This window comes from Entelurus aequoreus, linkage group LG08 (assembly GCF_033978785.1).
Source record: "Entelurus aequoreus isolate RoL-2023_Sb linkage group LG08, RoL_Eaeq_v1.1, whole genome shotgun sequence".
Lineage (NCBI taxonomy): Eukaryota > Metazoa > Chordata > Actinopteri > Syngnathiformes > Syngnathidae > Entelurus > Entelurus aequoreus.
Genome location: NC_084738.1, coordinates 53535717 through 53552158, shown reverse-complemented (window position 1 = coordinate 53552158; position 16442 = coordinate 53535717). Strand labels below are relative to the sequence as shown.

At 40.2% G+C, this 16442-nt stretch overlaps 1 protein-coding gene across 1 annotated transcript; it reads right to left on the bottom strand.

Moving 5' to 3' along the window:
- Window positions 1-300: 300 nt before the first annotated feature.
- On the bottom strand, window positions 301-10264 carry cacfd1 (calcium channel flower domain containing 1). Its single transcript, XM_062056775.1, has 5 exons — window positions 9794-10264; window positions 4503-4575; window positions 4166-4291; window positions 2468-2575; window positions 301-864 (listed from the first exon to the last, which is right to left on the bottom strand). The coding sequence occupies exons 1-5, from the start codon at window positions 9900-9902 to the stop codon at window positions 786-788; spliced, it is 495 nt and encodes a 164-aa protein (XP_061912759.1). The 5' UTR covers window positions 9903-10264; the 3' UTR covers window positions 301-785.
- Between the last annotated feature and the right edge of the window lie 6178 nt (window positions 10265-16442).

Here is a 16442-nt window from a genome sequence, read left to right as displayed (position 1 = left end):
TTCAACTTCAGTTCTAGTCACCTCTTTACATTTTAGGCAGCTTTAGAACAAAACAACCTGGGAGGACTCTTCCCTGCAAAAGAGAGGATTTGAATAGACAGCACTAAAATAAATCCATGAATTATGCCCATCCTTAACCCTGACCGACCGTCAATTGAGCAGACATGAAGCTGACGTTTAAAGAGAAAGTGGCGCTCTATGAGGAAATCTGGTAAATAAAAACACCGCAATTTTTGTTCTTACTCAATAGTGATCATTCTGGCTCATTCTACTAAAACTGCAAGTGAGAAAAGGTTCAGGCAAACTGCTAAGACTTCATGATAAAAGCTATGAAAAATAAAACACGAAATACATTCAGGCTGCAAAGTCAGGAAAGGCGACATCACTTAAGTTTTAAGCTGCTTAATAAAAAAAAAAGAAGTAAATCTTACGTCGTATAAGCACATCGTACAATCAGCAAAGTGTTCAGGTCCTGAAGAAGGGTGTGTGCAACTACAAACACATGGTGGAAAAAAAATAGCAGCAAAACAACACAAAGAACCAAAAAAAGGGTCACACTGTGAAATAATTTAGAAAAAGCGAGCACACAAAACCGGACCTTCTCCTGGTTTATGCTGCAAGTCCAAAAAAGAGGTAATAATAAATACAATTTGATGACAGCAAGGACAGAAGGAGGAAGAGGAGGAGGTAGGTGGGTGCAGGAGAGGGATGAACGTTCTTCTGTAAGGAGTGCGCTCCAACAAAGATTGGGAAAGGAAGAAGAAGAAAAAGCGCGACAGGAGGGCTCACTCTGCCGTGCCGGTCATCCTCTCCTCGTCGCCCTGCTTGTTGTGCTGCAGCCTGGCGTAAGTCACTGCGTCGCCCCTGTGAGAATGGCCATTAGTCGTTAATTTGCACAAATATAGTAGGGGGTTAATAGGAAGGTTAAGACTTACTAATAAAACATGACATTAGGTACAGCAGTACAAAAAGGCTTTTATTTGTGAAAATGAAGGATGTTTTATGCCACAGATTCCGATAACGATCATCCATTAGTGAGATCGGCCTGTACTGATCACATGTATTAACTGTAAATTTTGCAATTATTACTATTGACAGCTTAACAATATCAACACTATATTTAAACCTGTTTAATATTCTTTACCATTTTTTTAAAAAGCAAAACAAAGTCAATAGTACACAATAACAAAACAAAAGTACAAATTACTATCTACTGCTCATTTAAATACTTTGCTTTTTGCCCAGCAAGTCCTCCTGTGTACAAGGAATTACTTCCCCAGTTTGTAGTAAACGTCAACAAAAAATTCCTGAAAAAATACAAATATCGTCCTATCATTCCAGTATCCATCATATACAGATAGTAACCTAGGTATCGACCCCACTAATTTATGGGTGATTGATTCACCCTCCCCTTAAGTTATGTACTGACTGTGACAATGCTGGCACACAAACAGATGTTGTTTTATTAACCCTTTGTTAATTTCATGTTAATAGCTGCTTACTTTCTGCTGTTACACGCATCCATGTACACTCCATGAACGTTTACCAGCCACTATTTCTTGATGCTTAAAGCTAGTTAGTGGTTCGCTTAGCCATTAGCATGCGGGCCCCTGGCTTGCTCTCGGTGTGTAACATGTTTAGCCTCGTCCTCCAGTGATAATGGATACATAAAGTACTAAGAAATGCAGAGTAGTTGTTGTAATGGAAATTATTATTTTTAAGTTAGGGGAGCAATTCCACACTCTGTATGGAGACACATAATTAGCTGTTAGCCACTTGTCAGCAGGGGGACTAATAATTAATACAGTGTCAGAAGTAAGGGATTGGCATCAAAAGGCATTAATTGGCAATGGCGATCCCCTACTTTTTCACGAAAATCAGACAAGACTGGTCTATCAATTGGCACAAACCCATAAATAAACTTTAGCATATTGAATAATATATTATATAACACCTGAAAAATAATGCTACTTAATTCTGGAATTATATTTTACAATCTGTTATATTGAACATTTTATTGTACAGAATGGTATTTAGGGAAAACAAGTAATTGTGTATTTTGCGTCTGACTGTACTACATAATGTATCTTACATTATATACTAAAATAAAATATTAAGCGAAAAAAACAAACATTGTTCAAGAAAATCAGTCAAAACTGGGCAGTACTGGCTTTTTAAAAGGAAGTGTATCTAATGTTAAGACTAGAAGTGCAGTGTGGTGGAAATTAGTTTTGAATTAGCAATGAAGTTTAAAAAAAATATTATAATCAAATCTGAAAGGCTTTACATTATTTAAAAAAAATCATGAAAAGGAATTGGAGGTAACAAATTATGAGGTGAATTTAAGCGGTAGAAAATGGATGGATGGATTTAAATAAGCACCTATGTTAATGCATGACAAGGAGAAGACAGTCAATCACATTCTAGAGTTCAAAATGGCTGCTTTTTTTAATTAGGTGTGTCTTACTTTTTGCCTAAAGATGCCAGACCGTACAGGACTCCTGTGGCAAAGGCGATGCTGTTTCCGAACAAGGTGGTAAAGGAGAAACTCAGGAATACGGGAAACAGCGCCATCCTGAGCCCCAGAGCAGCCATGGACATAAACAACAAACATACAAATTAGAATAGTACTTCTCCTATAAAGTGGAATCTCGATTTACCAACCCCTATATTTGCAAACTTTTCCATTGAGTCAAATATGCCACCTTGTGCGAAACATGTCTTATCAATGAATGCTTTATTCAGTCATTCATCTTGTTTCACCCCTGCAGGCAGAAAGCAGGACGCAGCATTTTTGTAGCACTTCCTTCACAGTACACACTCACTTCTCAGCGCTTTACCTTGTGTGCCCTTTGTGTGTTTATTCCTCTTTTGACAAGTTTTGTTCATTTTGCTATCTCAACATGAGTCCTAAAAAGACAACACACCAGCGTGGAAAGAAGAAAATCACTGTGGCAGTAAAAAAAATATTTGCGAGTACTGTGCATTGATGGGGCTTGCAAGTATGGAAGAATTGACGAAGCAGGCTATCAAGTTTTAATTGTGATGAGACTGGACTTTTCTGGAAAAAGATGCTATAGTAGACTTATTTTACAGCAGAGGAGAAGAGTTTAGTTTCAAGGCACACACGTGCATGTTGAAATAATCTGGCATAATGAGTCGTTGCAATTCTGCTATTTGTCCTAAGTGCTGTTTAACACAGCCTTCATTTCTCACTGGCACTACGTCTTTCACTTACAATCACATGGTGTATACAATAAAAAAAGTATTGGCTTGAGCTAAATTAGTTCCTAAGTTCCCTGAAGGCAACTTGATAGAGGACACTACTTATCCTTTTGCTCATTGGTCTGTCAGGAGGCAATGCCCCTCGCATGCGCTCCATTTACAAAAAGGGTCAAAAGTCTGAATTAGAAAAAACAATTATTGAATCTGGGGAAAAAAGGATTTGAATCTGGGGAAAAAAAATGTGAACATAAAAAAACAAGCTTAAATATCAAAATACATGAAAGTGAAAAATGAAAATAAATAATTCATTTAAAATAATTTTAAGTGTGAATCAAAATTATATCCAAACTAAAAAAACATTGTGTTCACTTCTTCTTATTTGGAATACACTGATGTATTTTTCAAAATTCAACATCAAAACTTTAACTTTCGGTTTCAAAGTTATTTTTTCAAGTACTTTTAACCCTCCTTTAGCTCTATATTCCTCCTTCATCATATTCGACACTAAGTGGCTTGTACTTTTTTTCAAGTTAATTATTGTAGCAATATGGTTGTAATAGTCAGGGATTTTTGTGATTTCTGATCCTTTGTGCTGGCAACAAATAGGCTCTGTGTGTCTGCGTGTGTTGACAGAGCAGAGGACAGCAGCAACCTGTTGTTTTGGGTAGTTAATAAAAAGACAGTCGATTCATCACCCCCTTGTTATGTTTGTTTGATATACAGTAGTGCACAGCACTTTATTTTGTGTTCAAAGTGTACAAACCTTCACTAAAATAAGTACTTCTGTCGAGGCTGGAACCCATTATTCATAGTTACATTGTTTCTTATGGAGAAATTTGCTTCACTATACAAACGTTTTGATTTACGAACCCTGTTGGGAATTAAGTTCGTAAATCGAGGTTCCACTGGATTTCATTCAGCAACATCCCTGTGTTCTCACCCGCAGTAAAAGAAGGCCTTCTGCCAGGGTTGGAAGCGGTCCGCACGGGCAGCGATAGCGTTGGCGAACTCTATGAACTGACAGCAGAAGGGCACCTCGCACAGGAACAGCACAAATGCGTTCAACCTTGACAAAGAGCCGTTCATAATAAGTGAAGACAGTTCAAATATTGAACACTTTAAACATTCCAGATGAAAAAACAGGTGGTCAAAGTTTGACACAGGAACATTTTCAACTTTTTTACTTGTGTAAAGTGAATTTCAGACCACCTTCTTAAGTCACAAAATATGGGCCCGCAGGCCGCAACTTTGAGACCCTGTTCTAGATCCTGACTTACACCATCCACACTCCGGCGGCGATGTTTAAAGGATTCACGGTGATGCAGTTCCACACCCCTGCAATGGCACAAGCTGCAATATTTAGGACAGAGCAGAACACAACGGTTAGGATTGGACTCAAACTGAAGATCTCAGCAGAGGAAAAAGAAGCAAACGGGAACATTTTCACTTTTTAACAGCTTTTTCTGATGAATAATAAACATTTGGTTGTGTCTATTGACATTTGATGCACATGTTTCCATCCTGCTGAAAAATACAATGCTCATTGAATATGCAGCAGTGGTGTCTGTGACACAAGCACTTGACTCCGGTGTCAGTCCAAATACAGAAGTAAACTGACCATGTTTTATTAGGTCGCTTGGGAGATATGGTGTTTGGCAGGGGCAGAGTACACAGTGTCGCCTAAAAACTAATGCAATGGTAAATTGCTGCAAATACATAAATGCTAAAACAAGAATAAACCATCAAACCAAAGCAAGTTCACGGAACAAAACGGAAGTTAGCCAGGCTAACAGGATGTACAAACCCCGTTTCCATATGAGTTGGGAAATTGTGTTAGATGTAAATATAAACGTAATACAATGATTTGCAAATCATTTTCAACCCATATTCAGTAGAGTATGCTACAAAGACAACATATTGGATGTTCAAACTGATAAACAACTAAATCACTTCTTGGCTTCTACTGCCTGCCACAACAACTTCCAGTCAGGATTTCGACCTCTTCATAGCACAAAGTTATAAAGTTATAAATGACATCCGTCTAAACACAGACTCTGGCAAAACTTCAGTATTAATGCTATTGGACCTCAGTGCTGCATTTGACACTGTCGACCACTCAATACTTTTGGACAGGTTGGAAAACTGGGTGGGGATCTCAGGCACAGTTTTAAGCTGGTTCAAGTCATATCTACAAGATAGGAACTATTTTGTTTCCATTGGTGACTTTGTATCAGAACCAACCAACGTAACGTGTGGAGTCCCCCAAGGTTCAATCTTGGGGCCGACTTTATTTAACATCTATATGCTCCCACTAGGACAAATCATGCAAAATAATAACATTGACCATCATTGCTATGCCGATGACACCCAAATCTATGTAGCGCTATCACCAAATGACTATCACCCCATAGATCTTCTGTGCCAGTGCATTGAGCAAGTCAAACACTGGATGTGCCAAAATGTCCTACAACTAAATGAAGATAAAACTGAGATAATTGTTTTTGGTGCTAAAAAAGAAAGAAAGTCATCCAACACCTTCAATCACTCTCCCTGAAAACCTCAAATAAAGCCAGAAATCTTGGGGTTATTTTAGATTCTGATTTATATTTCGACAGTCACATCAAATCAGTAACAAAATCGGCCTACTATCACCTCAAAAATGTAACAAGACTTAGAGGGCTCATGTCAGCTCAAGACTTAGAAAAACTTGTACATGCCTTTATTACCAGTAGCTTAGACTATTGTAATGGTCTCCTTGCAGGTCTTCCCAAAAAAAAACGTCAGGCAGCTACAGCTTGTTCAGAACGCTGCTGCTGGAGTTCTAACAAAGACCAAAAAATGTGAGCACATTACACCAATTGTTAAATCCTTACATTGGCTCCCTGTACATCAGAGAATTGATTTCAAAATCCTCCTGCTCATATAAATCACTACATGGTCTAGGGCCGAAGTATATCACTGATATGCTCCCACTATATAAGCCCTCTAGATCACTAAGATCTTCTGAGACCAATCTGTTAGCGGTTCCCAGAGTAAACTCAAATCAAGGGAGAGCATCATTCAGTCACTATGCAACAAATAGCTGGAATAAACTTCCTGAAGACGTCAGACTTTCCCCAACTCTGACTACTTTTAAAACTAGACTGAAAACTTTTATGTTCACCTTAGCTTTCAGCTATATCTTTTAATCTTTTAACGTCCGCACTGTTTTTATTTTTATTGTCTGCATTTTAATTTTGCTTTTATTTTCTTTCATTTCACTTTGTTGTCTGTGAAGCACTTTTAGTCTGCCTTGTGTATGAAAAGCGCTATACAAATAAAGTTGCCTTGCCCTGCCTAAACATTTTTTTTTTGCAAATAATCATTAACTTTAGAATATGATGCCAGTAACACATGACAAAGAAGTTGGGAAAGGTGGCAATAAATACTGATAAAGTTGAGGAATGCTCATCAAACACTTATTTGGAACATCCCACAGGTGAACAGGCAAATTGGGAACAGGTGGGTGCCATGATTGGGTATAAAAGTAGATTCCATAAAATGCTCAGACAAACAAGGATGGGGCGAGGGTCACCACTTTGTCAACAAATGCGTGAGCAAATTGTTGAACAGTTTAAGAAAAACCTTTCTCAACCAGCTATTGCAAGGAATTTAGGGATTTCACCATCTACGGTCCGTAATATCATCAAAGGGTTCAGAGAATCTGGAGAAATCACTGCACGTAAGCAGCTAAGCCCGTGACCTTCGGTCACTCAGGCTGTACTGCATCAACAAGCGACATCAGTGTGTAAAGGATATCACCACATGGGCTCAGGAACACTTCAGAAACCCACTGTCAGTAACTACAGTTGGTCGCTACATCTGTAAGTGCAAGTTAAAACTTTCCTATGCAAGGCGAAAACCGTTAATCAACAACACCCAGAAACGCTGTCGGCTTCGCTGGGCCTGAGCTCATCTAAGATGGACTGATAGAAAGTGGAAAAGTGTTCTGTGGTCTGACGAGTCCACAGTTCAAATTGTTTTTGGAAACTGTGGACATCGTGTCCTCCGGACCAAAGAGGAAAAGAACCATCTGGATTGTTAAAGGCGCAAAGTTGAAAAGCCACCATCTGTGATGGTATGGGGGTGTATTAGTGCCCAAGACATGGGTAACTTACACATCTGTGAAGCGGAAATTAATGCTGAAAGGTACATACAGGTTTTGGAGAACATATGTTGCCATCCAAGCAACGTTACCATGGACGCCCCTGCTTATCAGCAAGACAATGCCAAGCCACGTGTTACATCAACGTGGCTTCATAGTAAAAGAGTGCGGGTACCAGACTGGCCTGCCTGTAGTAAAGATCTGTTTTCCATTGAAAATATGTGGCGCATTATGAAGCCTAAAATACCACAACGGAGACCCCCGGACTGTTGAACAACTTAAGCTGTACATCAAGCAAGAATGGGAAAGAATTCCACCCGAGAAGCTTAAAAAATGTGTCTCCTCAGTTCCCAAACGTTTACTGAGTGTTGTTAAAAGGAAAGGCCATGTAACACAGTGGTGAACTTGTTGCAGCCATGAAATTCTAAGTTAATTATTATTTGCAAAAAATAAATAAAAGTTTATGAGTTTGAACATCAAATATCTTGTCTTTGTAGTGCATTCAATTGAATATGGGTTGAAAAGGATTTGCAAATCATTGTATTCCGTTTGTATTTACATCTAACACAATTTCTCAACTCATATGGAAACGGGGTTTGTACAAGTATCTTAGTATCTATGTCAAACACGAACAACAAAATTCGTCAAAAATTAGGGCTAAGTCTTTGACAAAGACAAAAAAATCACAGCATTATTTTCGACCAAACTCTCTCGTTTAAGCTCCACTTTTGGAGTCTTACTAAAACAAACTACTTTTATGTCCGTAATATTGCTAAAATCTGTCTTACGTCACTTATTGATAACTGCAACGTATTATTTTCGGGTCTTCTCATGTCCAGCATTAAAAGATTACATTTGGTACAAAATGCGACTGCTAGACTTTTGACTAGGACTGGTTTCTGGTACACTTAAGATGCTGTCTTAAGGTTTTGTTACTTAGTTACAAAATACTCAACGGTCTAGTACCATGCAATTTGTTATTCTTACAGCCAGACCTGTGTGTTTACTTCTGTACCTGACGGTTTCGGCTACAACTGTTGCCTTTCTCAGCGGTTGTCACGTGATGTCAAGTAAACACACAGGTCTGGCTATAAGAATAACAAATTGCATACATTTTTGAAGACCTAATGAACCTCTTTGGGGTCTATCACCATCTTATTTGGCTGATTGTATTGTGCCATATGTGCCGTCCCAAAATTCCAAGAAGGCCAGCTTATTAGTGATTCCCAGAGTTAGAAACGCTACCTTAGTAGAAGCATTTAATTTCCACCTTAAAAATCATGTCAATACTTTAGTTTTTTTAAGTAGACCCCTGTTTAGACCAGTTGATATGCCGCTTTTCTTTTCTGCTTGGTCCACCCTCGCTTGTATGGAGAGAGTACCAGGTGGTCACAAATCATTTCTGTAGCGGTACCAGTCTGGAAGAGGCGCTCGCTGTCTCTTCAGTGCATCAGTTGGGACGTCTCGACTCGTCTACATGCAAGAAGATCCCCTTACAACACTCTGCTGTCTTATCAATGGACTAGGCTCTCACATTATCTATTATTTGATATGTAACAATTCAATATTTGGTACCCACTCGGCTCTTATGGCAGCCGGTCACCCAGGAGGGGGGGTGGGGGGGTTCTCACATCTGCGGAGCCTTCCCAAGGTTTCTTCTTCTTCCTGTTTCAGGCTTTTTCTTTGTCCGGATGCGGGTTTAGATCATGGGATGCATTGATTGATTGAAACTTGTTTTAGTAGAATGCACAGTAAAGTACATATTCCATACAATTGACCACTAAATGGCAACACCCGAATAAGTTTTTAAACTTGTTTAAGTCGAGGTCCACGTAAATCAATCATCATGCAGTTGTTGTTTGTAAAGCCCTTTGAGGCACTTGTGATCAGGGGTTAAACAAACAACCTCAGATAGATGAAGCCAAGTGTTTTGTAATCTTGTGTAGTTGTTTTGGGATTTCTGTGTTTTTGCAGCATTTTTGTTTTTAACCCGACTGCAGCATGCTCGCATTGCATGTGTGTGTGTGGGTTTTTAAAAAAAATAATTTCTGTTTAGGGACAAGCGGTAGAAAATAGATGGATGGGTGGATATTTTGAAGCCTTTGGACGCTTATCCCTGTCAGCTACCGTAGGTTGAGGACCACCGGCATCTACAGCCGCACAGGCGGGGCCCAGCAACAGCAGCAGTACTGTGGTCATAGCGGAGGAGACAAAAAGCAATGGCGCCTCTATTGTTTAGCGAGGCCGAACCACTTGATGCATGTCATAGCACGGCTGCAAGCCTTGTTTTCTGGTGTAATTACAACCTGATACCGTATTAATAGTCAGTGTTCTTAAAGTAAGCAGTCCAAATAGTGCACATTATGAAGTAGAGCCCATTCACCCAAACACACATCTGCAACTAAAAGTGTGTCATGTACTTACATATTCCTCCCAGGACGCCAGCTATCTTGCACAGCCATCGGTACCACCACGTCATGCCGTCATCATCCGGGACGGCTTTTGTGGGCGCTGCAGCCTCCTCGGAGCTCATCTTAGAGGAAGCACACGCTCTTGGCTACTGTACTGGAGCCAACTCACGCAGAGTTCGGTGGCTTTAAAAGACTAACTGTGCCAAAATAAAACCAGCAGCACTACGGGTCGACAAGCCTGTTGTTGTTCGGCTCCTCGGAGTTAGCCAGCCGCTAGCTAATGCTAACAAGCGCCGCCTAAGCTGCCGAGAGCATGATCGTCACTTCTAAACTTCTCAAAAACTGTTTCGTGGTGTTGTGATTCAATTAAACTCACTTACAACTGAGTAAGAATTAAAAAAATACAAAAACATACTGATTTTGTTGTTTGGGCAGCGTAACGTTCTGTTTTCTTTTCCGGGTTATTGCGACTGCAATGCATCGTGGGAGGGCTACCCGGAAGCCATATTTTCTCGATTGGAACAGTTTTGGAAGCCCGTTTCATAATTACTACTTTTGATCTCATGATTACGACTTTTAATATATTGGTTATGTTTTGTATCTTATAAATTTCACATTTTATCCCATAATTATGATTTCTAATCTCATAAGTATGATTTGTCATAATTATTACTTTTTATGACTTACTATTATGACTTTTTATCTCATAATTAAGATTTGTTATTTTATAATTTTCATCAATCGCATAATTTCACATGTTTTAATCTCTTAATTGGATTTTTCATCTCATAATTATGACTTTATACTCAATAATTCCGACTTTTTATCTGATAATTTCGACTCTGTGTCATAATTATGACTTTATATCTTATAATTTCGACTCTTTGTTATAATTATGACTTTCTTTTCATCTTTCTATTTTTCACCGCTTGTCCCTTATAATTTCGATGTATTTAATGAGTCGTAATTATTGACCTTCTATCCATCCATCTATTTTTTCACCGCTTGTCCCTTATATTTTCGATGTATTTTATGAGTCATAATTATTGATTTATCTCATAATTTCTATTTTCTTATCCCATAATTTCGATTTCTAATCTCATAATTATGACATTTTTATCTGTTAGTTATGGCTTTTTTTCATAATTTTGCCTTTTTGTCTATCAAATTTTTGTCTCGTAAGTATCTCATAATTTTTGTATTTACGAGTATCTTATAATTTCGACTTTCTTATCTCATAGTTTTTACTTTTTGATCTCATAATTTTGACTCCTATATCTTACGATTTCGACCCTTTATCTCATATTTATGACTTATTTCATCATTTTGATTTATCCCATAATTATGACTTTATATCCAAAAATATCCCTTTCTTTATGATGATTTATCTCATAATTTTGACTTTTTATCTCATAATTGTGACTATAACATAATTTAGATTTACTTATCTCATAATTTTGACTCTTTGTCTCATAATTTCGACCTATTATATAATAATTTTGACTTTTTATCTCTGAATTACGACTTTTTCTCTCCTAATTATGACTTTTAATCTCATCTCTTAATTTTGACTCTTTATTTCATAGTTATGACTTTTTATCGTTGGAATATATTTTTTTTAAGTGGCGAAAGCGGGCTTCCATGCTTTTAATCTGATAATTGTGATTATTTATTTTTATCTCATTGCTTTCGGTGGGGGGGTGGGGGTTACCCACATATGCGGTCCTCTCCAAGGTTTCTCATAGTCATTCACATCGACGTCCCACTGGGGTGAGTTTTCCTTGCCCTTATGTGGGCCCTGTACCGAGGATGTCGTTGTGGCTTGTGCAGCCCTTTGAGACACTTGTGATTTAGGGCTATATTTTTATTTTTTTTAATTTATTTATTTTGTCCTGTCCAGCTTCTCAGGCAAATCATATAGTTGATGTAGATGCCCATATCGGTTGTTCAGATTTACTTTACAAAAGAGAAGTGTAGGATATTTCTCTTGTTGCCTTATTTGTATTTGACTTTATTAAATGTATTTATATTATCATTTGGTGCAGCCGGGCCGGAGCAGGAGGGGATAGAAAGAGAAAAAAAGGAAGACAGAGGGGGGAATTGTGGGGACAAGAAGGGGATTAGACAGAGAGACAAAAACAACAACAGCAAACACAACAACAACAATAGAGCAACATCAGCAAATATGACATGTACAAATATGATAGTAAAAGTAATAGCAAATAAGCAGTTAGCGAAAATAAAAAATAATACAGAAATGACAATGAGCATTATTACACTAAAAATGGAGCAATACAAATACCAATAGAAATAGCGCTATTGATAATGAACAATACCAATACTTTACCTTTATTATCAACAATACAGTTGTTCAAATGCAACAATACATATACGTAATGATAACTTGAGATACAAAAGAATGCAGAAAAATTGGAGGGGAAGAAAGAGAAGCAACCTAAATTAACCTTGTAGATTGTTATATTAACATGAGGTTAAGCTTTGTCAGAGTGCCATGTGTTATACCCAGTTTACCCTAGGGCAACAACATTATTATATGTTTGTTGAAACGTGATTTAGTGCATGAGTGTATGTGTGCATATGTACTTGTATATGTACAGTATGTGTATATCTGCATTTGTACAGTGAATGTATATGTACAGTATGTGTATGTGTGTGTTTGTACAGTGAATGTATATGTACTGTATGTGCATACAGTATGGTATGTGTGTTTGTACAGTGAATGTATATGTACAGTATGTGTATATGTGTTTGTACAGTGAGTGTATATGTACAGTATGTGTATATGTATGTTTGTACAGAGAATGTATATGTACAGTATGTGAATGTGTATGTTTGTATAATGAATGTGCGTGTGGATGTACAAACTTTGAGTGTGTAAATATGTACTCTATTTGTATATGTATGTGGGAGAGTAGGTACCTATGTATGTGTGTATGTATGTATGTGAGTATATGTCAATTTGTATGTACAATACATTTGACTCCCAGTGTGTGTGGGAGCCAGAGAACGGCCCCAGCCTCCCCGAGAGCCCAACCTACAAACAGTAAGTGTGGTGCCCAGGGAACCAGGGACCACCGCCCCCACGCAGCCAAGCCGGACAGTGACAGGAACCCCAGAGCCTGGCCCACCGCGCCGCCCACAAGGGCCAGCAGCAGGCCACAGACAGACGCACCCGGCAGAGGACAAGGCACGAGAAAAGCAGGGGACAGCCAGACCCCAAGCCAGCGAGAGACCACACCCCACACGGGCAGAAAGGTGGGACGCCCCGCCCGAGGGGCCCGGAGACCCCCCGCAACCAGACGGGAAGACCGCCCCCGCCCCACCGGCAACCGGGCCCCCACGAGCCCACCCCCAACCCCCGGAGAGCGCGGCGAGGCCAGCCCCCGGCCACCCCACCCAAGTCGGCCACCACAGGACCACCCAGCACGGGGCCACGGGAACCACCCACCCCACCCGCAGGGACCACAACGATGGAGATGGAACAACCAGCAAACGCCCCGCCGAGTCCCCACCACCCGAGGTAGGGCAAAAAAAAAAAAAAAAATATATATATATATATATATATATATATATTAAAAAATTAAAAATAAATAAATAATTAAATATATTTTTAAAAAAAATAATTAAAAGAAGATCACAGACATACTGACACACAAGGTCACTACCCCAACAACTGGCCGACTCGCAGCACCTCGGAAAACCTTGCAGCACCAAGCTACCACAGTAGACGCAGGGACTAGACCCAGCAGGCCCCAACCAAGACGGGCACCCGGAAAGGATGGACGGTGGGACCCAGGAGCTCCAGACACGCAGTCCGGATGCTGTAGCCTGAGGCGCCGACCCCCACCTGACAGGCGGGCCCAGAACCTACCCCCAGAAATATACATACATATGCACACACATACACATACACATACACATACATACAGTTTACCATGAGATCAGGATCGAGGTTAGGATGAATAACCGCTTTTTTGAATGCTAGGGGAACAGTGCCAGTGGAAAGTGATAAGTTTATAATATTTAGCACTGATAGTCCTAATATTACAAACAGCTTCTTGATACGTTTCCCAGGAAGTGGGTCAAGTAAACATGTTTTGTCCCATGTGTAGAAACGTGATTTCCACTCTTGCTTTATAGAACTGTGTTTAATGAACACCTTCAAACATCAATCATACTCCGTTGTACTCTTTACCGGCATCGCTACCGCTCTCTATGCTATCAACATCCAACTTCCGGGATCACGTGAGAGACTCGAGAACTCAGTCTCTTAAAGGGGCCGTGCCCATTTTCACAACATTACATCCCTCCTTTTCTTTCAAATTAAATGTCCTTGTTTCTGTTGAAAAAAGGACTGTATGGTGACACTTAACTTAAGTCAAACTAAAGATTTTGCCAGTTCAAACTTTCACAATGACAATACAATACAAACATTTTAAATGGATAACAACATTGACATTAGTATACAGGAGCAAATAGAAATTCAAAGGTTAATTCAGTCCAAGAGTCTCCTTGGGATTTGTCTGTCTGCTCTGACAGGGTATCTCCTCTGGTCTTGATCCGGACCTTGTTGTTATCGTTGTTGATCCTGGTCATGAATCTGATCACCAGTACTGTCCTCATCATCATCATCATCATCACTGCTGTCACTGTCACAATTCAGTGGGACAAATGGTTGGTGTTTGAGAAGCTTATACAGGGACCTGTGCCTGGTGACTTCATGTCCCTGTCTTTTTGCGGTGACCATTGTTCCTTTCACTGAGATGACCTTGTATGGCTTGGGGTTGAATGGTGTGACCATTTTCCCGGTTCTCCTCTGACGCATCAGGACAACATCACCCTGTTTCAACTGTGAGTGCACAGCATTCCTCCTTTCATCCGCATATAGTTTCATTTTCGTCTTCCTTAGTGCATCAGTTTGCCCGAGGTAATTGTCGTCGGTGGGGTGAGAGATGGAGGGTAGTTTTATTGACATGGGTCGACCAAAGAATAATTCTGCTGTTGGTGGTGTGGTGAGGAGTGGCGCGATAGTTGTGAAGGAACTTGTACAATTCTTGCTTCCATGGCTTACCTTCAACCATGGCAGTGTGCACAGCCTTGATCAACGGTCTGTTGAATCTTTCAACTACTGCATTGGCCTGTGGCCAGTATGGTGTGATTTTCCTGTGGTGGAAACCGAGGTAGTGAGCAAAGTCACAGAATATGTTGCCTGAGAATGGGGGCCCGTGGTCACTCTTGACGACTTCTGGCGTGCCCACCAAGGAAAATATTTTATCCATCACATGGATTATTGTGTGTGCTGAGGTTGAAGATGTGATCTCGACGAAGGGGAATCTTGAGTATTCGTCCAGCATACCAAACAGGTAATCACCGGAGGGAAGGGGACCGCAAAAGTCCACGCAGACATTTTTCCAGGGTCCAGTTGGGAGTTCAGACATTTGTGGTGGCTGGTGTTCCGTTTTTGGTACTGATGACTGACATGGGATGCACCGAGACACTAGTTCTTCTGCTTGCTTGTCTATTCCCGTGAACCAGACCTTTTCTCTGAGTAGCTGCTTGGTCTTAACTACGCCTTGATGTCCTTCATGAGCGAGAGCTAGAGCTCTAGTTTGTAGCGTCTGTGGCAGTACCAGTCTGTTGCCTCTAAGGATGAGGATGCCGTCATCCAGGATTGTGAACTCTTCCCTGACGTTGTGGAAGGCTTTTAACATTGAGCGATCAAATTCCGAGGGGCTGTCACACAGTTCTATAAAGCAAGAGTGGACATCACGTTTCTACATTGGCGACGAGGATACGGAGCACAAGCTGTGAAAAAACCCATTGATTTTCCCCTCCAGGACCGTCTGCCCCATTCACTGCACGGAGCAGTATCATGACACGCTACGAAGCTGATCGGCCGTAAGTGAAAACCATTGAATCAATCATACATGCTACTCCACTGCTAACCAGCACTACAGACAGAACGAAAGAGAGATTCAAATAAATAAAACTACGAAAACAAGCTAGATGGCGGCATTAGATGGGCTCCCGCAATTCCCACACTTCGATATCAGCACTGAACCCGCCTCCCACTCCTCAAAATGGGAGAAGTGGATGTTGCGTTTTGAAACGTTTCTCACTGCAGCAGCCATAACGGATGCAACACGTAAAAGAGCTATGCTACTGTATTATGCTGGGGAACCAGTGCAAGATATTTTTGAGACTTTTACTGAAAAAGGAGAGGCAAAGGACTATGATAAAGCAGTTGAGCTACTCACTGCATACTTTAGCCCAAGTCGTAATGTGGAGTTTGAAATCTACACGTTTAGACAAGAAAAACAAAACAAGGGAGAAACAATGGATGCATTCCATACTAAACTCAGGAAACTGGCCCAAAAATGTGAATTCAGTGACGAAAATAAAGAAATAAAATCACAAATCATACTCAGCTGCATGTCGTCACGGCTCAGGAGGAGAGCACTAAGAGACCCTAGGATGATTCTCAAAGACCTACTGGATCTTGCAAGGGCATTCGAAACATCTGAATTTCAAGCTTCTGACATGGAAAACAAAAATAACACAGGAGAGATTGCAGCCATAGCTAGCAGAAGCAACAAAAGATGGACAGGCTCGCTGCCCCACAGATCAAAGATGAACAGTGC

Coding starts and splice junctions, on each gene's coding strand:
- cacfd1 (XM_062056775.1), bottom strand. CDS start 9,902: ATGAGCTCCGAGGAGGCTGCAGCGCCCACAAAAGCCGTCCCGGATGAT. Junction 4,576..9,793: donor TGGCGTCCTGGGAGGAATAT/GTAAGTACATGA, acceptor TAAATATTGCAG/CTTGTGCCATTGCAGGGGTG. Junction 865..2,467: donor CTGGCATCTTTAGGCAAAAA/GTAAGACACACC, acceptor CCATTCTCACAG/GGGCGACGCAGTGACTTACG.